The sequence below is a fragment of the Xiphophorus maculatus genome, chromosome 22, assembly GCF_002775205.1.
Source record: "Xiphophorus maculatus strain JP 163 A chromosome 22, X_maculatus-5.0-male, whole genome shotgun sequence".
Classification (NCBI taxonomy): Eukaryota; Metazoa; Chordata; class Actinopteri; order Cyprinodontiformes; family Poeciliidae; genus Xiphophorus; species Xiphophorus maculatus.
The window spans coordinates 3,689,817-3,714,722 of record NC_036464.1 but is presented as its reverse complement, the minus strand read 5'-3'; the positions used below and the strand labels follow the sequence as shown (position 1 = coordinate 3,714,722).

The 24,906-nt window shown below is 37.8% G+C and overlaps 2 protein-coding genes across 2 annotated transcripts in view; one reads left to right on the top strand and one right to left on the bottom strand.

Annotated features, from left to right (window-relative positions):
- Positions 1-12,138, bottom strand: part of dntt (DNA nucleotidylexotransferase) — a 93,674-nt gene extending 81,536 nt beyond the window's left edge. The window contains exons 1-2 of the mRNA XM_023327243.1: positions 11,884-12,138; positions 4,151-4,325 (exon numbers count right to left, since the gene is read on the bottom strand). Coding sequence (XP_023183011.1) covers positions 4,151-4,325; positions 11,884-12,077 — 369 coding nt within the window. The 5' untranslated portion in view covers positions 12,078-12,138. The remainder of the gene's footprint in view (positions 1-4,150; positions 4,326-11,883) is intronic.
- Positions 12,139-17,735: 5,597 nt separating this feature from the next.
- blnk (B cell linker) overlaps positions 17,736-24,906 on the top strand; it is a 37,547-nt gene continuing 30,376 nt past the window's right edge. The window contains exons 1-2 of the mRNA XM_023326996.1: positions 17,736-18,042; positions 18,173-18,235. Coding sequence (XP_023182764.1) covers positions 17,974-18,042; positions 18,173-18,235 — 132 coding nt within the window. The 5' untranslated portion in view covers positions 17,736-17,973. The remainder of the gene's footprint in view (positions 18,043-18,172; positions 18,236-24,906) is intronic.

Below are 24,906 nucleotides of genomic sequence, written 5' to 3'. Positions count from 1 at the left end.
AATATCACCAAACACGACAGCATTGACAGGACAATCAGGGTTTTATGGAGGAGGTTTGAGACCAAAATAAATGTTTTGACCTACATACTAAATTCACTTTCCTATCTGTGAAGCACAGTGGAGGCAATATGATTCTGTGGGGATGCTTTTATTCAGAAGACTGAACTAACTACAGTGTGATTCTGGAAGATAAAGAGGCCGAAAAACATAAAAGTAAATGTTTTTGTTCTGTTGGAAAGACAATCCTGATACAGGAATTAATTCAGAGAGGAAAATGTTGTTTAGTAGATAATAAAATGACTTAACACATCAAATACTGGGCTGAATTCAAACATGATCAGCGTTTATTCTCCCCTAGGACACTTCTTCGTTTCCCTCCTGAAAAATAACAGCTTTGAATTTATTTCACGCCGCATTTTTTTTTCAGGCAGCCAAAACTAAAACTGCCTTCATTATTTCCTGTCTGTGTTTCCTTAAAACCCAACAGGAGGGAATTCTCCTTTGCTATTCCACTTTAACTGCAGTTGGTTTAATGTAATATGGCTTTGTGACTCCGTGGAGAAAAACCTCAGTGCCTCAGCATGCTGAGGTTGGTTCCCCCATCTGGGCTCAGTTATTATGCAGCCATATTGTACAAGAGGGAGGAAGCCAGAGCGCAGAGGTAGCACATCCCCCACTGGGCTTCCCTCCAGCGTCCTCTTCACCTTTGCTCTGTGACTTAGATGTAACTAATCTAATGTGTGCAGTCTGCACACCGGGGCTTCGTTTCTCCACACACACCATATGCTCAGATGAAAGGGCAACATAAGCTTTGCTACCTCTCACACAGTCTCGTGTTCGCATTGGAACCGTCGAGACGATCCAGGCTTGTAGCTCCTGCCACGCTAAAGCCCGTCACACGGCCAAATTAGCGGGTTAACGAAGACCAGCAACCAGGGCAAAGGTCCATGAGATTCCACTTCCTGTACCTGCACCTATTCCTCAGCACACACATCCTCACACATTCAGTTCCACTGGGAGTCAATTTTCCATTTTCATTCTTTTCAAATGAAAAATTTGTTTAAGTAATTTGCACTTAAACAGCCATTCTACAAACCAGAAAATAAAATATCCCAATTCAGCAGATTTAGCACCAGAAATGTCCTTAATTTTAAAGGGACAGCAATATGTATTTTCCAGGCACATATTCCCATTTTATAGCTCAACAAAGTCACTATGTTACCTTCAGTTTCTGTACATATAAAATATGACTGAAAAGAAATTTGACTTTGTAATTTAAGGCTTTGAAATTGGGCTTTGTCTCTTTAAAACTCCGCCTTCAGGAAGCCATCGCAACACGGCTCCTCTATTAACCCTTTCACAACGGTTTTACCAGCGTTTCACTGATAAGTGGCTCTTATAATGAGCTCAGGTGATGCGCAGTTCCAGCAGTCATTTGCTAATTGGTGCTGGCTAGTCTGACGGATCTGAGTGGGAGAGAGAGGGCTGTTATGTGAGGCGGAGTTTGGAAACTGAAGCTGCGTCTCGAAGGCGGAGCTAGGTCCAACCAGGTGTTTTGCACATGTGAATGGTTGCCATAGAGATTAAATGATTTCTCTAACATGCATGAAAGAATTAAAGCAACACTCCATGTTTTTTTTGTTTTTGTTTTGTTTTTTTTTTATGAGGGAGTAACATTATAACACGATGTGAAACTAGCACTGGGAAAATGCAATATCACCACAACAAATTGATGTCAGGTCAGTTTACATGACAAACTGGTTCAATTCAACTCCAGTTTACATAGATTCAGACTAAATTCAGACTGGATTCAGATTAAATAAATCCAGTTAATCTGAATAAATTCTAGTCATACAGCTAGATTGAGATTAACTGTGGTCCTCAATTAAATGTTTTAATTGAGTTAACTGAAGCGTCTAATCAATTAATCGGAATTAATTGTATTTTAATCAAACCATATACCAACAAAATAACCAATACTTCAAATTGCAGCTAAATTGTTGAATAAATACGCATACAAAGTAAACAACAAAGACATCTCTTGTTTTTAATCTGTTGTTTAGGACATTCAAACATCAGATTGGTGCAAAGAAGAATGGCTTAAACTAACTAAAGATAGGTGATTCAGGTTTAAAGGTGGATCCATAAAGTATTAAGAAAAGGCTGTGAATACTTACGTTAATGTGATTTCTTGGTTTTTCGTATTTATCTGAGTAAATTATACCTTTTTCCACATTACTGTAACAAAGTGATTATGTGCAGAATTTTGAGGAAAGTCATTAATTTAGCACAATTTGGAATAACGACGTAACATATCAAAATGTAGGGAAATAAAACGCTGTAAATACTTTCTGATGGTGTCTATTTTAAGGACGAATGGGAACAAATCTGCTGGCACCCCTAACTCACCGCCAAAGAATATAAAGTACCTGCAATGTATTATTTTCTCATTACTGTCCAAGCAGGCTACACAGAGAAAACATCATGGCTGTCAAACTGGCAACGCTTGAGTGTTATGTATGAGGGCCTGATCTGCTCCCAGGCTCTGCTGCTGCCATTCAGGAGAGAAAACACTGTGCATCCATGAAAATATGGATATATATATATACATCCATGTGTGTCTGTTATGTCAGGGCCGCTATGAGCCCTGACATACAGCTGATGGGTTCATTTGACACTCCCACACAATCTGGAGGATGTTTGTTTTTTATTTCTTACTATCAGAGGAGAGGAGAGGAGAGGAGAGGAGAGGAGAGGAGAGGAGAGGAGAGGAGAGGAGAGGAGAGGAGAGGAGAGGAGAGGAGAGGAGAGGAGAGGAGAGGAGAGGAGAGGAGAGGAGAGGAGAGGAGAGGAGAGGAGAGGAGAGGAGAGGAGAGGAGAGGAGAGGAGAGGAGAGGAGAGGAGAGGAGAGGAGAGGAGAGGAGAGGAGAACTGAGCAGAGACATCTGGAGTTAGGCATCAAACTTATAGCATTTTTTGGTACGTTTTTGAATGATTCATATATTAATTTGCTTGCTAAATGTCAAAACTGTCTTAAAAGTGAGTCAGCGTACATAATTATCAAACATTATGTTAACTGAAAACCAGAAGTCTTCTGATTAAGAGATCTATGTAGTGTAAAGTAGTAACAGATCATCAGCGCTGTGACAAGATTAAGAAAGAATCTGTTTGTCCTTGTAAGAATGTTTCTTCCAAGACTGGAGGAATATGTTCAGGAAAGCTGATAATCTTCCACAATATTGAATGTTACAAGTTCAACCTGAGGTTAGACAGCTGAAAAAAATCTATTCGCTACATGTCATACTTGCAAAAGAGTTCAGGGATACACTTTTTATCACACAAACACGACCAAGGTGAAGATGTTTGGCCAAACTGGTGACGTGACCTTTCCTGTTTTATTTGCAGTTTCTTCTCAAGCTGTTGGATTCATTTTCTCCTTTCTCCACGCCGTTGTTTTTCTATTTCTGAGCAGTTATGAGGCATGGTGCTGAAACCTTAAACTGCTAATGCGCAAGTTACTCAACAGCTTGTTGCTAAGTAATCAAAGAGTGAGTGAGTTGCTAGGTAACCAAAGAGTGAGGGAGTTGCTAGGTAACCAAAGAGTGAGGGAGGTAGTTGAAGTGAACAACCTTGCTTAGCAGCTGTTAGAGGTTGAGCGGCCAAAGTCGTTCCTCTGCCTACATCCCCCAGAATGCCATGCAGTTCTAGATCAGGGTTCAGTGAAATTATTTAATATTTTATCAGACATATCATGCGTGTATCGTGATGTACATTGTTACTGATTTATTGCCCAGCCATACATCAGACTCGGCGAGTCAGGAGTTTGAATAGTGAGTGTGAAAAGCTACTAGAGGTTTCTGGAAAGTCGCTAAATAAAGCGACAAAGTTTATAAGTAAGCAACAGTGATTTTTTGTAATATCCCCAGACTTGACCACGCCCCTCAGTGTCTCTTTGCTCCCCCCACTTTGCTGACATTTTTCACACTTGTCAGGGGCCAGGGTTACTCTTTCACAAGGGAGATAGTTACACTTTAAGAACAAATTCATATTTACAATAACTGAAAAAAGAGAATGGAGCTCTAACTTTAAAAAACTGAGTTAATTTGTAACCTGTAATCGCTTGTTTAGCTGTGTATCGGCTTAGACTAACCTGAATGAGGTGTTTGGTTTCCACGGGAACAGGTCTTCCCTCTCTCATGCTGTCAGTGAACCAGCTGATGTCCAACACGTTTACTGTGGAAAGATCCGACAACGAGCGACCTTTAAGCCACGCCCAGAGGGAAGACGACTGGCTGTCCTCTGACACCACATGGGTGACGGCATCGCTGTGAAGAGAGGAATAAATCCAGTCAGAGCTTCTTCAGGTTTTCTACATGTCATTTCAGATACTAAAAACATTCTGCATAATAGACTTTAAAGTTATAATATCATAACAACTGGCTGGTAGTTGAAGTTCAACAAAAAACCCAAACTGTTAAAAATCCTTGGCTAAAGGATGGCCAAGTCCAATCCTCCAGAGTGGCTGTATTATGTATGTTCCAGGCATATGATGCCATTTTATAGTAAAGTCAAGTAACTATGTTGCCTTCAGTTGTGATACAAATGTTGCAAATGTCAAGAATAACTTAAAATAAGTTTGACTTTGCAATTTGACGACTGGAAGTTAGACCTCTGTCCCTTTAAGAATCACCTAATCTTTCCTCACAATACTTCTCCATGATGCCGTTTACAACAGTTCTTACTATACCTGGACTCAGCAGTAGTTTGTATGATAAGCTCAGCAGATGTTTGCTAATTGCTGCTGCTGCTAGTCTGGAGGAGCTGAGTGGGGAAACAACACTCCAGGTATGTTTTTGATGAGGGATGGACTTTATAACATGTTATAAGTTGATTTTGCATAAAACCTCCCCTTAAATTTTAGCTGATGTGGAAAATAATATAATGTGCTTTGACATCCCTAACCTTAAAAACCAGTATGAAAATCCAAATAATAGCAAAATGGCTGAAGTGATGTTCAGTTTCACACAACAAAAATTTGAGCCAGACTAGAAAATTAGCCTCAATATAAACAAATATTACAAAAGCCACTCAAGTTTAAACTTAAAGTGAAATTGAAGACAAAAAGTTCCTAAAATTATAACTCAAAGATAGTTTCTTTTACCGGGTATTTATGTTTCTTTTTTGTTTCTCAAAAAATCTCTGCCACCCATTAATTTGATATTTTTGAACCAGCAATAAAAACAAAGGACCCAGCTTCTCAAACACACACTGAGTTGACTGGGTCGGTCCCAGTATAACCCATTAGGGTTCAATGATCTATCATCACTCTTATTTAGTCTGGCTCGCTCCCACAGAACCAAACACACAACTCCAGACGGCGCCTCTTTCGATATCGGAGTCATCATTATCCAGATGGTCAGTATCAGTATCACTGGGAACAACATGCTAAATGTGAGCATTAATTTCAATATGATCCTCTGCATAAGTACCACCAGAACCCCATGTGCACATCAGAAAAAAATACATGATTATCTTGTTTACCGGAAGAACATAGATTTAAATGTTTCTCCTCTCTGACTGGAGGAAAACTTATTAGGTTACAAAAGACAAAAGAATAAAAACATTTAATTTGAAGGAATTAAAAACGTTGGATCAGATTTGGCCCATGACTTCTTTAAGGTACACTGCAAAAACACAAAATCTTACCAAGTACTTTTTCGTCTGCAAAAATATAAGTACACTTGAAATAAGACAAATCTAACTTACAAGTAACTTTCAGCAAGAAATACTGTAAGTCAATAATTTCATAATACTGATGAATAAGTCTCTATAAGTAAATCTGCAAAAGGAAGATTGATCACATATTGTAAATTATAACATATTTTCCTCATTTTAACACCAAGTGCATCTCCATCATGGTCTCAGAAGAGTGAAAGAAGACTTTTTAAATGCAGTTCAGGTCTTTGTGTGCGTTGTTTTGGGAGATCCACACTGGGTAAACAACAAGCAGCTCAGTGAATCCCTTCATACTTTGGTTTTGAAGTTATTGAACCACTGCCCTCTTCATCTCACGAGAGACTTTCTTTTTCTTTCCCGCTTCCATATTCAGATGTGCTGCACCCAATCAAGGCCTCCAGTCATGCTTAATTACCCCAAGCGTGAGCCTCCTCTTCCTCTCTTTTGACCCCTGGGAGTAATTGGAAAGACTTTAGGCTGCACCTTGATTGGCCACAGCTCTACCAAAGCTAATCCTCTATCTGCTCAACAATCAACTACTTTTCCTGAAGTAGTCAAATTTATTAAAATCTCAGAATGTTCGATTACTGGTCAGATTTTGGAGATTGTTTTTGATTAGTCCAACATTTCTTGATGATCTTCAGCATGGCTAGTATTACACATTAAAGTTTTGATAAGGTCGACGGTGGAGTGTTTTTCTTCATATTAGACTCAATAATCCTTTTCTGCAGCTTCTTCTATGTTTAGGTCTTCGTCCACTTCTCTTGCCTGCAGTGTACCACAAGGTCCTGTTTTGGGCCCTTTATAGTTCTATTGTATTTCCTTCCTCTTTAGCACAGTGTGCTCAAAGACATTTATTATTAATCATATGTAGATAATATTAGGCTATATTCCTTTAAAGGTCCATGATGCTTCAAAGCAATAACTGTTGGTAAGGATAGTTAAACTATTAGAGGTTGGTTGGCTGAGAACTTCAATAATTTAACTAAATCCATTTTTTATGACATTTTCTTTTGACAAAACTATTGATGCCTTTGCCACATCCGCAAAATTTTTATTATGAATGACGCCATACTTTTAGCTCAACTTTCTGAATAAAAATGTAAAATTTCTGAACAGGCTATTAATGTACTAAGGAACACGGGAAAAATTGTTCCCAAAGTAAAAGTCGACCCGGACGGGAAAGTTTGCAAAGTGCTTGATGTGAGAAACACGATATCTCAAAACTGTGTTCGAGATGAGATCACAAATTTCACCTATTTTCTATTGTACATAATCCCCTTCATCTTCTGAGACTCACTGCAATTACCGAAAATGTTAATACTAATCAATCAATATGGGATTATTACTTAATTTACTCCATTTCACAAGCTTTGATGCCTCGCCAAAGGAACTGAAACATAAAAGAGAAACAGTAGGAAGTAGCGGGTGAGAGTCTGGCTAAAGGCTCCATTTAGGAGCAGGCAAGTCACAGCAGGCAGGTTATTTGCATGTTGGAGCAGTAAAAGCTGCAGTTTATTTACTATTCCAGTCTAAGTCCCCTTACATTAGATTCTGATTTATCTCAAGAGTTATTTCAGCGTACAATCTGGTTTGCATGTAAATGCTGTTCCAACTATTTAAATAAGTAGTATTTTGAATAATGTAGGCACAATGTCATTAATTTTTAAGAAGTTTTCTATCTTAATTGTGTTTATGCTTGCAGATCATAATAGTTTTATTCGTTGCCATGAGCGAATCCAAGAGATACAGAGGAAATCAACATATTCACTGTTCAGTATTTGCAAATTCATCGATTTTTCTGTAGAACGTAACTCCAAATTCACAAAAAAAAACTGGCTCTTTATGGATTCTTTGGAGAGCATTTTTAAATTTTGGAAAGAAAGTACCTAAATCAAATAGCTCAAAAACCTCATTAGGACGTCATTCAGCTTGAGGCCAAGAGCCATTTTATAGCAACCAAGTAATTGTTACATTCAGCTCTTACGAATGTTACATTTGTGAAATATGACTTCAAAGAAATTTAAAACCTTGAAATTGGATCTCTGCCTATTTAAAAACTCCGCCTTCAGGAAGTCAAAACAACATGGCTCCTCTGTTAACCGGTGTCGCTCAGACAAGTTGCTCCTGAGCTCAAACACACAGTTCCACCAGGTGTTTGCTAATTGCGGCTGGCTAGTCTGTGGGAGCCGAGTTGGGCGGGGACTCGGAAGCTGCGTCTCGAAGGCGGGGCTAGGTCCAACCAGGCGTTTTGAACAGCTGAGTGGTTGCCATGGTGATTAAATAATTTCTCACAGATACATTTCTCAAACTTTCCAGGTATATTTTTGATAAGGGAATGACATTATGAGGTAAAGCTCAAAAAAGTTGCTTTCATATCAATTCAATATTCAAATGATTTTTTTCATAATCCTGGAGCAAAATCCATTTCCAGATGTTTTCTCCTTCTGTCAACGACATTATTTCTCTTTTCCAGCAAGTAAACATACATCCATTTTACACATATGTAACAGGGTTTTATTTTAACAATATTAAACATGTGAAATTTGTCAAAATGTGTTCATTGGATTTATTTTGTTTAGTCAACAAGCTGTTTCTTCATTTATTGGTGTTTTAAGTTCTGTTATGTTGCTCTCGGCAGTTAGCTCCTCCCCTTTTTTTCTTTTGGTCTGTACCTGTGGTACATATTACTATCAGCTCTGTGTTTTCTTGACAAATATTACATTTTAACATATATTTTAGACAGATTTAATAAAATACAGCGTTTCATCAATAATTTTGCTATGTTTTGTAAACGTTTTTAACTGTTATCAATGTCCATTTTAGGTATTTAACTGCCGCTAACTGAAGCTATCGCTCTGTAGTTTGCTTATTTATCGTATTTTCCTTAAAGTATAGGGGCTGAAGCTGCTGGACTGGTGTTAACCACCAACTTGATTTCCCCTTTTGTTAGAATAAATACAGTCTGAATGCATCTGTCGGGAAGTCGACATACTGGACCTGAGACGAACATAGAATGGTTACGTATTGTATGTTCCAGTTAAAAAGGCCTTTTTTCCTACAGAGAAATGAATCTGTGTACATCCAGAGAGCAACAGGCTTCACAGATTCAGCCTCATCATCCATGTGTGGTGGTGTCATATCTTTTATGACGGCTGACACAAAACGTTCTTCTTAGTCCAGACAATGTGAAAAAATTTGGAAGGAAAAAAAAGAGAGAGAGAGAGAGAGAGAATATATAGAGTATAAATTCACTGATTACCTCAGATTAGTAGCAAAATGTGAATTTTTTTTTTTTACTGTTTCAGTTCATATGTCTGCTGGCACAAGACACCAAAACAGCATGTGTGAACATTTGGGTTACTCCCATTTCTGAAGCGGCCTATCCGTCAACCAGCCGATATTTGGACGGACGTTCATGTGCATCGGACCTGAAATGCAGACCAGCGGGAAGACGTGAGTGTCTGCTGCTGGAGTCTCTGCGAACCCATTGCGCAGCTTGTCAGGCCATATGCTCCAGGCTGTCTGCCTATAACACGCACAGGACCAGACAGGGAGGTGCTGCTATCAAACTGCAGCTGATTTCAGTTTGGTGAGCTTGCAGGATTAATGTCAGTTTGAGGCAGGCGGGCTCCACTTCCTGTCGTTGGTTTCAAACAAGTGTATCAAGCCAAGTGTAACCGTAGGAACGCTCAAGCTGTGTTTCTGGGAATGCTGCCATGGCCAGGCTGGCAGGAACGCTAAGAAACGTGTTCAAACAATCTCTTCCTCACACATGCACATTTAATGTAGCACTGGCTGTATACATGTCTGGACGCTTTTACTGAGCCTATTTTCATTCATTTTTATCCCCCTCCTCTTAAATGAAAGCGAAGCTGCGAAAGCTAAAACCTGAAGTGTCGGCTTTGCAAAACTGTCGATATTTAAAAAAGCGAGGTTTCTGCATCCAGAGTATCAACCAGCCTCAAAGGAAAGCGACTGAAACGCGGCTGATTTCAAGCAGAGGACTTCTGCTGCGCTCACAGTCTGTGATTTGAAAGACACTTTCATTCAGAGACAGAAGAAACGAACGGGGCATGCTGCTTCCATAATTACCACACAATGGAGGATTCATCGCTCCAAGGAGCAGGCACACAAAGCTTTTGTTCTTAAGTGTGACTTGGCATAAAAATGTTACCAAAGCAATTAAAAAAGTTTTTTTTTGTTTTTTTTTTGCTCTTTGTTACCTCTGTTGTGCTGTTTTCTTACTGCCAGCAATCTGCAGATGGTCGAGTCAATTTCTACTTTCTTTTTGAGCAAAGAGTCAAGGGTCCATGTAAATATATCAAAGTTTTAACCAGCTGCACTTTCAAACCACATGCAATTTTTGGTTTAGAGTTCAGAGTTTTTCTATGGTTGAATAGGCACAAAAAGAGCAAAGCTCCAAATGTAATGGGGATAATGCACATTTCATCCCAAAGTAATGAAGAAAAAGATCATCACATTTGTTGTTGATCTGCAGAAAGGAAGGAAAATTGGATTGTTTTCTATAGTAACTCAGATTGAATGTAAAATGTGTTTAATGTGATTGCAGCTCTCTGCATTACAAAGTTTAAACTCTGAGGATGGTCTTTATTATGAATAATAGGGTCTTTATTCTGAATAGAGACCTTTCTGTCTTCTCCCGGTTCGGCTGATTTTAGACAGACATGTGGATTGTCGTCTCTATTTTTGGTATTTTTCTCAGACTCGTGTCTCTGTCTTCCTTCCTGCTTCTTTTCTTCCCTCTGCAGAAAGCAGGAAGTCAGTGAGCTGCTGTTGTGATATGGCGACTAATATAAGGCTAAAAAAAAGCTGCACCACCTCACATGGCTTTCTGTAAATATTTGTAAACACGCAGTTACATTTATTTTTTTAATCTGTCAAACTCCAATAATCGTTGTGGGTCAGTTTAACATTTCATGTCAGTAAAGAAATGCACTTTATTTATTGGGATAGTAAAAGCGCTTATGTTAGTCAACAAAAGTGGCATTTCTTTTGCTTTTCAGTTTTTTCAAATATCAACTTCAAATATCAAATATCAATTATGAGCATTTCTCATAATTACTAATAACCACTGAGGTTTATACAGAAGACAATTAGGGCCACTGAAGAAAAAAGAAGTCTGATTTTAATCTTAGTAAAAATTTTTACTCAAAATTTTGACTTTAATCTTGTGAGAGGAAAAGTCTGAGGAAAACAAAGTCAAAATTTTATTTTAAAAAAATCAAAATTTCTTTTTCTGAGAAAAAGTCTGAATAAGAAAATATAAAAATTCTGAGAAAAAAAGTTCTTTTGAGATCAAAGTCAGAATGTTAAAAAAAAGTCAAAATTCTGAGAAAAAAGTCAGAATTTTTAGAAAACGTCCAAAATGTGACCAAAAGTCTGAAATTTGAGTAAAAAGTTTGAATTAAAAAAATTCTGAAGAAAACTGTAAATTTTGATATTAAAGTCAGAGTTTTAAGAAAAAAAGTAAAAATTTTGAGAAAAAGGCCAAATTTCCAGAAGAAAAAAACAAATTGTGAGGGAAAAAAGTCCAAATATCAAGATTTGGACTCTAAATTCAGATTAAAGTCTAAATTTTGTGTGAAACCTCTAAATAAAAAATATCAAAACAAAATGTTCTGGGTTTTTTTAATTTTGAGATTAAAGTCAAAATTTTAAGAAAAAAAAAGTCTAAATTCTGAGAAAAAAGTCTGAATTTTTCTTTTTCTAATCTTGTAGGTTTATATTAGAAAAATATCAATAAATATCTGTAGAGAATTATCAGGGTTTTTGTCATTTCTGTGATAATGCCGTATTTTTACTCAAGGTTATCATACAGGGGGAATCTCATAATGCCCTATGATTCCATAATCCTTCATAATTAGATCTTCATGAGGCATCAGTGGCACTGTCACTGGCTAATTAGATAAAAATGACACAAAAGCAGAAGCTTGTGACAAAAGATAAGCCCTAATTTAGCATCTCCATAAGCCTGCCTGCTGGACCGACTGAAGGAGGCCTTTAAATTATTTCTTCAAGGTTAGGAAATGCCATGGAAATCCATCAGAACCTTTTTAGAAAAGCGTCACTCTAAGAAAAAGCTTTTAGGGCCAGACATCAACAACAAAATCTCTTTTTTCCAACCTGAGAATGTCTTCCACAACAAAGCCCTTTGACCTGGCCAGCTGGGTCAGAAAGCTTCTCCGGCTGCGGCCCATTTTCCTCTCTACCAGGAATATTCTAACATCCTGGAACGTCGCCTCTTCACGCCTGCAGAAACTGTCCTGTGCTGGTTTCGACCTCTTCTTCGGACGGGGTGTGGCGGGAGCGTGAAACATCTCTTTGGATATGAGCTGCACCTCCGGGAATTCCTGCTGTTGTTAAGTTGCTGTGTGCAGCTTCTGTCGGGGAATAACGGCCACTTTGGCCGTGGCACAGTTGGTTATTTATGTCTCGTTGCTCTCTGGGACGGCGTTTCAGTTGAAACAAAGCTGCTCAGAGCCAGGCTGAAAAGGCTTCTGGCAACAGGTGTTGAGGATTTGGTGTTTACCAAAAAACCACCTGCCAAGATCGACTGATTATTAATACCAGAGGGGAAGAAAACATAAAAACACTCTGCTGGTATGAAGTCGTTCATTTCCAGTAAAAGCTGTTCGGTGGGGAACAGCAATGCCATGAAAAACTTCCTCTGTTTTTGGTAATTTGTCAAACTTAAAGGTTCAGTATGTAACTTTTCTTTAAATAAACAGCCCTGGAACATATTAAGAGACCAAATGATCAGTTTCTCTCATTTTACTTTTTCTAAGTATATATTTCAATAAAATGAACATTGTTTTCTTACTCTATGAACTACTGACATGTCAGTGACAACAAGCAAATAATTTGTATTTATTAGTAGAAAATGAAAAAGGCCAGAGTAACAAAAAAGATGCAGTGCTTTCAGACCTCAAATAATGCAAAAAAAACAAGTTCATATTCATTTAGAATCTACAATACTAATGTTTTAACTCAGGAAGAGTTCAGAAACCAACATACGGTGGAATAACCGAGGTTTTCAATGGGGTTCAGTGCAGTATTCTCTTCATTTTTTCCAGAGCTGTATATTTTTTTCATATTTATTAAAATTGTCACCATATCATGACAGTTTTATATGAGACAGATAATCTGTAAATTTCCACCTCCTCCCTGAACTAGTAGTGCCATCTGAAACAATTCAGAAATGCAAAAATTAATTTGTTACAAGTAACCAAATCAAGTTTATCCAACTGAAAATGCTTGCCAACTGAATATTTAGCCAAATTCAGAAAATTAAATGAAAGCTGATTTTGGTCAGTAGAAATCTCTGGATAAATGTGGTTCTACTTATTATAAAAACTTGGTTATGAAAGCACCAACATTTTGAGTTGTACCTAACTTTTCCATTATTATAACATGATGTTGGTAATAATTTCACCATGATTTAAAAATAAAGTCAATTTGGATGGGCCAAATTTGTATAATTCTCAAACTGCTGTTGGGGGGCCACACAAACTTAGTCTAAAAGCCACAAATGGCCCCCAGTCCGCACTTTGGACACCCCTAATTTAAGCACAAAACCGGTGGGATGGGTGAAGAGCAAAGAGAGAACCTAGGGCTCTACTTGATGCAAGGAAATTGTACCAAGACGTCAAAGGTCCCTCTACGGACTCCTTGCATCTCCCTGCTTGACGGCAAAGAGCTACTTGCTAACAATGCTTAGCATTGGTTTAGCTGTCAACAAAACGCTCTAAATGTTAAATGTACGCCTGATATACAAAATAAAAAGGAATGCAGTGCTTTGCTACCGACTGTCCACACTACCACAACTATATAACTATTTAAGTTCAGAAAAAAGATTTAATTAAGAACAAAAATAGCGAGTGAGATGGAAGTACGTTAGTTATGCTAGCTTGACTATGACAACCTTAACATGTAGATACGCTGTGGAATTCGGTGTGTTTCAGTTCAGTTAAAAAGCAACACAAGGCGACCTAAACGCTAACTCTGACAGATCATAGTAGAACAGGTGTGTAAATTAGCTAATGAACCACCGCAGTGTTAGCTTAGCTAATAGCTGTGGTAGCTAATCTACCACAGCGATCACTTATTTAAAATCGCAGACTAATCGTCAAGTCTTAAAACATAAAACTGTAACAAACTGAATGTTCTGCTATTTTTGTGAGAAATGTCTGAGTGTGTTTTGGTGTTGAATCCTGAAACATTTTGTGATGATGTCAGTTGCTATGGCAACGAGTCTACGCCGTTATCATAGCCAACAAAGAGAGCGAGAAAAAAGTGGCTGAGTTGTTCTTCAACAGTTTTTCTGCGTTATTTTTCCCTCTGCTGTGGCGCACAGCACTAAAGTAATAATAGCTACTGTATATCTCCATGTTTCATTTAGGGATTGTTCTACTGCGTCTTTTCACTCTCCAGCATTGTGAGCATGTGCGGCATTTCCAGATGTAAACAACAACGTGGGGAGGGGTTCATAAGCATTTTTCAACCTAATGTTAGAGCACTCCTGCGCAGGCTATTAGCACCAATCCGGTGCAGAAATCTTTTGCAGAGATAGTTGCATTCCTCCGAAAGATTGCATAATTTCCTTGGTTTCATTTTTGGATAGGGGCCAGCACCCTCATCTACCGCTGACTGATTGGAGGGGTAAACAGTCCACCAATTAGTCGTGTCTGTCCTCTGACATCCATTAACCCTGGCACTCCACACTAATGAGAGTCGTGTAATAATTCCTGTCACAGGAAAGCAAGGTGTGCTTATTAGGGTGAGGATGAGAACAAGGCTGTCCTAATTGGATGAAGAATCAAGGTCTGCAAAGGTTTTATTCAGTGCCAAAATAAACAACTCGTTTCCGCGTGTGCATCTAAAGCATTTTGTGCATAATTACAGCTGAAGCAAATTAAGACCTTTTTTGTATCGTTGTTCTCTGCAGCAGAATGCCTCTTGTTGTAATTACCTCTTTGGAAATTAAAACGATCAATGGGTCTTGCATCTCGAATCTATTTTCAGTCTGCGTTCCTGACCAAAGCGCATGCAGTCATATTCCCGCCGGTAAATGGTACTAATCATCAACAGCTTGCACATGCAGAACCTGTATGTGTGCAAAGGCCGTATGTGAGCGGCGGGGCCCTCTGGGGAAACGCACACAAAGACTTTCATTTTAGGAGGCGAGCTAATTAAAGCTGGAGAGCAGATGGTGCCGACTTGGTCCGGACATAATGAGACGGTGAGTGGCGGGACGAACCGGACATGGCAGGACAGCTGAGATGGGGTTCGCCAGGTGACCGGGATTCAGCCGCCTCCCTGGAGGGAAGCTAAATCCTGCCAGGAACTCTGTGAAAACTTCTGTGGAGTTTTTTATTAAATAAGCATCTGGCTTTTTGGTCACAGCTAAATGTTTCAGATTAATAACAACCTGAATAAATACTAAATGCAGTTTTTGAATAATATTTGTATTTATCCAAAATAATCTGCCTCTGAGTGAAAAACTTTTTCAATTCAGTCACACTCAAAATAGAGGATGGAGCTCAAACTTAAAGAAATTTGTTAATGCCATTCTCAAGGTTTCTAGGGTTTGTAGAAAACAACATGGCCGACAGCATCACTGACACACCCAACACATGAAGTTGTTTTCAATTTACTGGGAAAGGATCAAAGTCAGTCTTAGTTTCACCTCACAAAAGCTTTCCCTTAAGGTTGTTTTTACACCTGATAGTCCAGTAGACTCGGCTCAATTGGGGACCAAAACTGAACCGGCAGCTGTGGTTCTCTTTCTCACTTCACTGAGTCAAAACTAATGCATTATTAACATCCAGGGTTACACATCAGTCATCAGTGAACAAGCCTGTTTGAAAATTAATCTTCATGTCCGGCTGGGCCCACTGCCACTGGTTCTGCTTGTGAGCTCTGGTTAGTGGCCCAATAGTAGGTTGATGCACCACAAGCCTCTGGAGGATCCTCCACCTTGAGGTTCCAGAGGCTCCAGCAGCTTCAAATAACTGTTTGCTGCTTTGTAAGGGCATTTTAGCAGCTGCTCTCTTAATCCGATGAATTTGTCTAACAGAAACCTTCCTCATTCTGCCTTTATCTGTACAAACCCATCTTTGTTCTGAATCAGTCACAAATCTCTTCACAGTACGATGGTAACGCCTCAGTTTTTGTTAATATCTAATGTTTTCATACCGTGTCATACAGCACTACACTATCTGATGATTTTTGTCAGCAGAGATCCTTTCTCTTTCCCATGTTGCTTGAAACCTGTGGCCTGCTTAATAATGTGGAACATCCTTCTTAAGTAGATTTCCTTTAATTGAGCTCACCAGACAAACTAATCAACCCAGCTCTCTGAAATTAATTATAGTGATTCAAAGAGCCCTGACACACAACACCATCTATGAATTTAATAGCACAACAAAAAATGTCATCTTTATGACACTTAAATCCAATTTGCATAATAATTTGGTACACGGTGTAAAAGTGATGCTCACACGGTCAAACTCTGCGGTTGAGTTATATTTGAGGAATGTACTTCCTCTAGATTATTTTTGTGTACCACTTGTTGAGTACAAGCAGATTTTTCTCTTTAAGATGAGAAATGAAGCGAGTTAATCTGATGCTGATTCTCAAAAGGAGCTACGATCAACCATAGTTCAACCTTTTAGAGGTGGAAAGTGGAGGTATAGTGCTAAAATATTATATTTGGCTTTTATTATATTTTCATATGGCCCTATAGGGGACCTATTATGCTTCCTTGATCTGGTTAGGATTTATGGTCTATACAAAACATAATCACTACATTTTTTTTTTTTTTCACAAAATCATTCTTAGATACTGAGATTTTAGCCTGGTCCATTTCAGAATGGCCTGTTCCAGGGTGTCTTGTCTCTTTAAATTCAAATAAGCTGCTGCTGGCCACACCCCCGAAACTCAACGTTTACACTCTCAAATTAAAATGCGCAATTATGCAACCGTACATCTTTGTAAAGCAGAAGTAGAGCCTCCTGCACAATGACCAAGAATGCAGCAAGTGGTTTCTGTATGGTAAGTCAACAATAAAACACTAGTCTCTGTGGGGTTTAAATTTCGTTGTTCTTGTGACAATGACAATAAAGATTTATCTATCTATCTTTTCCAGCAGCCATTGTACAAATGTAGGCCAGGTAAGAGCACATTGCCTGTTGAATGTCTTTTAACAATCAGAAGGTTTTTGAAACCATAAAACACCAAAAATCATTAACTTGTTGCCAAAAAAAACAGATGAGTGTTTTTTTTGTTGTTGTTTTTTAAATGCTTGGTTTGTTTTAAGAAACAGTTTAGACTCGCATGGAAGTATAAAAAGGTGCAAAATGTGGAAATCCTTGAGAATTGTTGCATAATGGATTCCCTGTAAGTAACAATTCTCAAGGATTTCCACATTTTGTTGATTTTTTTCTTTCTATCTCTTTAAACCTAGAGAAAATGCGGGCATGCCGATGTACATTACAAAATAACTAACTTTTGAGTTTGAGTGTGTTGTGAGATTTTCACTGCTATAACAAAATATTATCAAGTTTTTTTGTTTAGTTTCTAGTGAACTGATGTACACTGATGAAAGTAAGTTTCAAGTAAGTAAGTTTTAAGCAAGATATAGGAGCTTATTTTCAGTCAATGTTTCTTGAATATTGACGATAGTATTAGACTTATAATTAAAAAATTTCGTTTTCTATATTTTTTATGTGCTTTGAGATGTAAACAAAGCTTGGATTCAACTTGTTTTTGTTTTTAGAATCTTTTGGGTTTTGCAAAATCTACAGAAATGTCCATTTAGTGCTGATTAGCAGTATAATAAAATAAAAATAAAATGAATGATGTCAAAATAAAAACTCCATTTCATATTACATTGCCTAACAGTAAACCCTGTTATTGTGACACATTTGGTTTCTTGCAATTTTAATATAGAATATTTTTTCAGGAAGTTTCAGCTTCCCTTTCGTTGATGCCGTAAGACCGTTAATGGGGAAATGTTCACTTGTGTTTCAGTTACAGTTCCAGGACATTTGATATTTATGTATGATGAAGAATGAGACTGGGCATCTATTTTTACTCTAAGGTGACCTTGGTGCCTGTACTTCTTCAAACTGAAGCAGCGCTGGACCATCAGTGTGTGGAAACTCGCTCTGGAACCACAACGTCAGGAGTTAGAGGCTCCCAGGGGCGGCAGACATGAACCTGCCGACCAGAGAAGAGTGTGAAGGGTGGGACCACATGAAAGTGGCGCTTTTTATGTGTAAGGTGGGTTTAAGAGGAATAACAAAACGTTTTACAGCTGATGGCGGGGATCTATTTCCCTCAACATTTGAAGAATTAAACAGTGACTGACAGGATGTGGCTACTGATAACGTTTTTCTGCGATTACCGTCAGAATAACATGCAAGACTGCGCCGGAACTGTGACCAGATTAAAGATTGACGGACTCAGACTTCTGGTGAGTCTATTTTTTACTAGTATTATTATTCTTGCATTAGTTTTTCAGAAAAAAATTGTTTAATCTCGAACTACATTTAGTTGTCCTCACTTTGTTTTATTTTAACATTAAAATCAACAAATCTTTTTTATGTGGCCCTTTAAACGGCTGAGATATGCACAATTAGAACCTTCAAGGCAACAGTAATGTGCTTAAATATTATTTTATTAATCAAATCAAAGTGGGTTTTTTCTCTTTACTTGTCAAACTACATTAATCAATATGTCTAATTTCACTGTGATCACAGAAATGAACACAAAATCAACAAATTGCATAATTTTTACCTTTGTGTATAAATGAGTATTGAAAAATGGTCAAGAACATGAAGTGATGCCAACTCCCACCAGACGGTGGCAGTATATTTAACTTCTACATTTCTGACTCGGGCTTAATTATTTCAAGTTCTAGTCTGCCATTGATTATTTGAGAGAAATTTATCATGCCTAAGCGCAAATATTTCAACATTTCTTGCAAATATTTCTAAATTGACAGAAACATTTTGATTTTCAAAAAAAAAAAAAATTTAAATCACAAAAGAAAAATTTTATTTTCTGATTTTTAGAGAGAAAAAAAAAAATCACAAAAAATTTTGAAATTCTGGAGGGACTGATCAGTGTGAAAAGATGCTCAATATTATTTATTTTTTAATTTTATAAATAGTTCCTACTGTTGGTTTATTGATACTTTCTGGCCCTTTAAGGACATTCATGATCTTAATGTGGCCCAAACTGAAACTGAAAATGTTTGACTCCCCTATCGCAAATTATTCAAATGGGGATTTCAGTATTAAATCACTAAACATAACAAACGGCTAAACTCGCTCTGTACCATTTTCATTCAGCTTTTTTTTTTTATGTGTATTTTTCTATTTCTGCAAACGCGTGGGACTACAGACGGGGCAGTGCACAACTTGAACCATGACGGAACCGAACACAGTTGCTTGTATTACTTCCCACAATTTGCCCTTCCTCTTACAGCAGTCAGTAAATCTGTTGCAACTTCTGCTTTGAGAGTCACTTTCATTGCTTTGGCTGCGTTTGTATTCACTGCACTTTTGTGTTGTTTCCCAGAAATGATGATTTCAGCTGAAACTGAAAGAAATTTAATTTGACATCAACTAACTGTGAAGTTCTAGTTTTCCACGGTAGAAAATATGTATTTCTATTAACTGTTGGCATTAATCAAATAGCAATTAATCATTAATGATTTTGTCCATTAATGATTTTGTGCAATAGACTACCACAATGTTTTGTAAGATAATGAATAGTTTTCAAAATAGAAAATCTATAAAGTGTGGCATGCTTTTATTTTCAGAACCTTTCTTTGCAATTCAGGCTAAAAGTCTTTTTGTGGGGTTTCTATCAGCATTATTTAATTGCAAAATAGCTCAAGCTCAGTAAGATGGATTCATTTTTAAGTCTTGACACAGATTCTCAGTTGGAATTAGGTCTGCACTTGGACTAGGCCGTCCTAACACATGAATATGCTTTGATCTAAACCGCTCCACTGTATCTCTGGTTGTAGGTTTACTGCCATCTAAAGTCTTTTTTGGCTTCCCATTAAATCAGAACAGACTTCCTTTGTTAAAGACAAACATTTCCACAGCATAATGCTGCCACTACCATGTTTTATATTGAAAATGGGGTAAGTTAGATTCCATCTTTCTCATGCCACATATATCCTGGCATGATATTAATTGTATTATATATAGTTTTCCACTTGGCATTTTTTTACTTTTTTTTTTTTACCTTTTAGGAAAATTAGACTTCTGAGTTAAACTGAGACCTCCAAGCCACCATGCAGTGCTAATTGTTGTATAATCTACTTTATAAATGTCCATTGGATCACAGAACTGACAATCACTTTCAGGTGGACATAATTTACAGATAAAACACTTTTGAAGTTGGTTAGTGTCACTAGATTTTATTTAGGAGTATCGGAATAAAAGGAGAGGATGGTCAAAGGCAACCATTTTTTCCCCCAAAATGTTTATTTCTCCCAGAAAATGTGAAAAAATACACTGATCTTTATGTTTGTGACCTTATAAAATGAACAAGTTCAGGGTAATATATACATCCTACCTGTCACATGCCACATGACAGCAATAATGTATTATTTTTTCATATTATTTACTCACCTTGAGCTGCGTCTTATGTCTCACAGGCTTATTTCTCCTAAAGGAGACTCAACAGGAAATATGATCAGTCAAAAAATGATGAATGTTTCAGAGCAGAGGCTTTGATGAGTCAGGTGCCAGAGCAGAGCTGAAAAATACATAAGCATAGAGATATTGACTGATAGATCCCAGTCAATACCTATCAGAGAGAGAGATTCAGCCCTATTAGGCCAACAAACACTGCACTGCGGTTCAGTCTAACTTATTTCATCAGTGCACCGTTGGCGCTCTAATGCTGCATTCACACCGAACGCATTTCGTGCGCCAAAAACGGGTCCAACACTTCCAGTTCAACGAGTTTGCACTTTGAAGTCAGACGCTTGACATTTCACTCTAGATAAGCGTAAATTGCATCAAAATCACTCTCTAAGCGCGTTGGGACGAGCCGTTGTTTCCGTTGCTGGTCTCTTTGTACAGTGGTGAATGAAACTGAGAGAGTGGCACCAAAATATTACGTAGTGACAGCTTCTGCAATCACAACAGAGGCTCAGATGTCTTTGCTGAACATTTTGTGTTCAGTTTTTATTGAACAAGCAACGACAGCTGATAGTAGCCCAACGCTCTATAGAAGGAGCCTCTTGCCTGTTTTTCCTCTCCTGGTTACTTTGAGCAATGGCGGATGAAATATTGAGAGTATGTAGGTTTTATTTACTGAATGCAACAGAATGTGGCCATCATGAGAGTGTTTGAATTCACCAGATAATTCAAGGGTGTTGTGAGGTTCGTGGGTTTCACAAGCTAGATGGGCGCTGTCGAGGGTCGCTATTAGCGCTGTTTTCGTCTCTACTGAGCCCAGTTTGATGATCTGCGAACCCGCAGCGTGCCTTCATCTCCTGACAGGACACAAACTACAGCCGCCAATAGTTACATAGCGGAGTCTCTCTGATTGGTTGACACACATTGCCCAGCGGCAAAAGTTCAGATTTTCAAACTCCAACGTCGGATGCTCAAAACGCTTCAGTTGCGGAGCTCTAGACATTCAAAACGCACCACAACGTGTGTCCGCGTTGACTGAATGTAATCCAGACAGTGTTAGTTTATAAGTAAAAGGAGCAAACCTTCGGGGGTGTCCGTGTCGCTTTTGTTTTGATTCCCATTCTGGTGGTAACCATGAGAAACTATGCCAAACTTTGCAAAAATAATCTACACAGCCTTAGCTTTAGTAGGGCTCTTTGGATTTGTTATGCTTTGTTAATATGTTGTATTATTGTAAAATTCAAAAAAGGAAGAAATTTTGCTAAACTGCTATCTGGTTACAAAAAACATTTTAGTACGTATGATTAGGTACCAAAACAAGATGCAGTACTGCAGCTAAGGAAGTGAACTGTTGGTAAAGAATCGATCGGCAGTTTACACCAATAATTGTGCCGTCAGTCTTAGGCTTGTCACAATAGTCAATAAATCAATCAATTGCATGACAAATTAAAATGAGCTCAATAATTTCTCTTTCTTTCTACCAAGAACTTGATAAAAGTCTTCAGTCTGATGCTTTAGTCTCAACTAGCCAATATTTTAAGGACAATTTATTTAGAGACTTCATAATTCATTTTATTTGTTGCTTCTATTGTTTATTTATTTGGGGTACTTAAAATGTCTTCCAGTTTCAGTGCTAAATGTTCATTAGAATTCAATGTTTATTGATCTTTGAGAATTTATTTTTTTGCATTGATATGCCTTTACCATTTGGTCTTATTAAAAAAGAGGATCATTTAATGCTAGCTTTGGACAAAAAGTTTTGGCTCTTTCCTCTTTTCTCTTCCGAGTCCCTGGCGAGTGACGTTCTCAGTGGGCGACGTGTAGCGACGGCGTGCTGCTAAAACGAAACAACAACAAAGCGTGTTGACGTCACAGATCACAGAGTTTAATCTCATACAAAGCAATCGACAACAAAGCTGCAGAGGAACAGAGATATGCATTTTCTCATAAAAATAAAAAACACACACAAGGGGAAGACAGACAAACATAATACAAAGACAGAAAAAAGCAAAAAATAGCGGCCGCTCTCTCTCTCTATCTCAGCATTGACCCAAATTTTTATACTGAGTAGGTGTTTCTTGAATTTAATATATGCAGTCAAGGCGTTCCGTTCTTTGACCAATTAGAAACTCCCTCAGGGACTCAGAAAAACTTGGAAACTCCCCTCATTATGGCAAAGTGTCTGGTTTTTGTCTAAGTAAAAGGGCGGACCACCTCGTGTTCATCTCTGTCTGGTACGGGCAGAGACGCCAAAGAGTCTCTTGCCCCTTCGGACTGTAAATTTTATTGCTGTGTCTGTCAGCGGGGGAGGAAAAAAAGGGCCCTGCTTTGTCTGCTTACCGCATCTCAGACGAGACCTGTTCCAAATAAGAGTATTGGCTATACCTTTACACATGTCGTAAGATTAACTGTATTAAGCACCAAAAAAATAATCATTTTTCTTAACAGTCTCAAAATGGAAATATTATAGTATATCGCAAGAACTTCTGGGACAATTTGTCGTTCAGCAAAATTTGTTATTATGACAGGCTTAATCCTTTAAAACATTTGCTTTTTAACACCCCTTTTTCTTCACATAATAAATTTACTTTGATTAGAATCTGAATTTATAAATGAAATTATACAATTGAAATGAAAGATTCCTTTATTTTAAGACAAAAAAAAAGCTGATTTTATGTTAAATGGCCTGCCAAAGAAGTTAGAACTGATTGTTTCACTATGTTATAAATCACATATTATTGTACAAAAGTATAAATATTGCAGTAAAATTTAAAAGCTACATTTCCGCTGGATGTGTTGTTGTAAAAGACACTTGGTTTTAAGGCACACTGTTCTTTTTCTAATTTGGACCAGCGGCTTGAATTTTCGTCTGGCAGTCAAATGTCTGTTCCTTTATTTTGCAAAAACATTCTGGCAGGATTCTGTGTTACATCTGCGAAAATCTAACAACGGCCCAGAATGGACGTGTGATGTAGAAAAATCCTGAGACATTCCAACTCCATGTTTTGTTTGAGGAAGAGATATAGCGAGAATATTTCTACATGTTTTATTTCATCTCCAGTATCAGAAAGCTCAGATCATGCATAATTAGGAAGGCTTCAGTTTTAACCAATGTAAAGCAGCTGGGTGCTCAGCGAGTGGAGATTTCAGGAGAAAAGCAAAAAGAAACATTTATTAGTTTTGTTGGATTAATTAGGAGCTTGAGTGATTTTAAAAATGTAACGTCAAAGATGTAAAAACATGAATTTGATGCCCTGCAGTTTTAAACTTATCGGTTTTTCACTGATCCAACTACAAGTAAGAATCAGTAAGTTTCTCTTAGCAAGAAACTCAACACCTTTTAAAGGCATAAATAAGATGGAGTTCAGTAAATCTAATTGGTTTTCTGGTTTTAACCTAGTTTTTCAGCATAGCCCATACAAATACTATTCCAGAATCAGATTTAATGATTGTTTTGCATCTTGTCCTGTTGCAGCACTCATTTGTGTCCCAGTTTCAACCATCCGACCCAAACAGTCCCGTTATGATTAAAGCAAACGTCTCATGATATCCAAGACTTCCCAAAGATAACGCTGTGCTGACAAGGAAATGTGTCAATGCTGAAAAATCAGCACCTTCATGCTTAATTGAGGCTGTCCATATGGACAAGACAAACACCTTCTGGAGAAATGTTTTATAATCAGATGAGGGACAGCAAGTAGCATGTTTATGGAAATTCGATTAAAGTCCAAACTGAAGGATTTCATCTTAATTGTAAGGTTTTGTTCTGCACTTTAGGTCTTTTTGTGTTGGCTTAGGTTCGGTTTTAAGCTATACTTTTGTTTTTTATTTTAGTAAACTAGTTACAATGAGATTTATTTACATTTTGTTTTTCGTTTAACATCTGTTCCTGATCTCTTTTGTCATATTTGATGTTTCATCTCTTAATAGTGGTGGTGTCTTTATATTTTGCCATTTCTCTACTCAGTTAGCTCAGTTTATGCTTCCATTCAGATATAATATATTCAATTAATCAGTCTCACTTCCTGTTTCTAAACATTCTTTGCTGAACTCTGCTGGTAAATTTGGCATTATCTTTCATTAAATCATTTCTGGTATAAAGTTGCCTGCTCCCTGTTCCTCTAAAGCCAACATACATGATACATAAAGTTATCAGACTGCACCAGTTCTAAGTGTGCATTCACACCAGCCGTGTTGAATCGTCTTTAATCAGTCTCTAGTTTGTTTGCTGAGAAAGTTTGGTTTGTTTGGAGAGGTGTGAATGCATAATCAGACTCTGATTTGGATCAAAAAATAAAAACTCTGGTCCACCTGCAAGCCTCAGGCGGACCAGAGTTTGTTTGAAGTGAACTCTGGCGCAGTTTCCAAAAGCAGAAAGCGGACTACAGCGCAGGGCATTCTGGGTAAATACAACCAAAACAAAACATGCTAGCCTAGAGCTAGTGGGAGAAATGGGTCGTGGTCTTTTGGCAAAGACAAA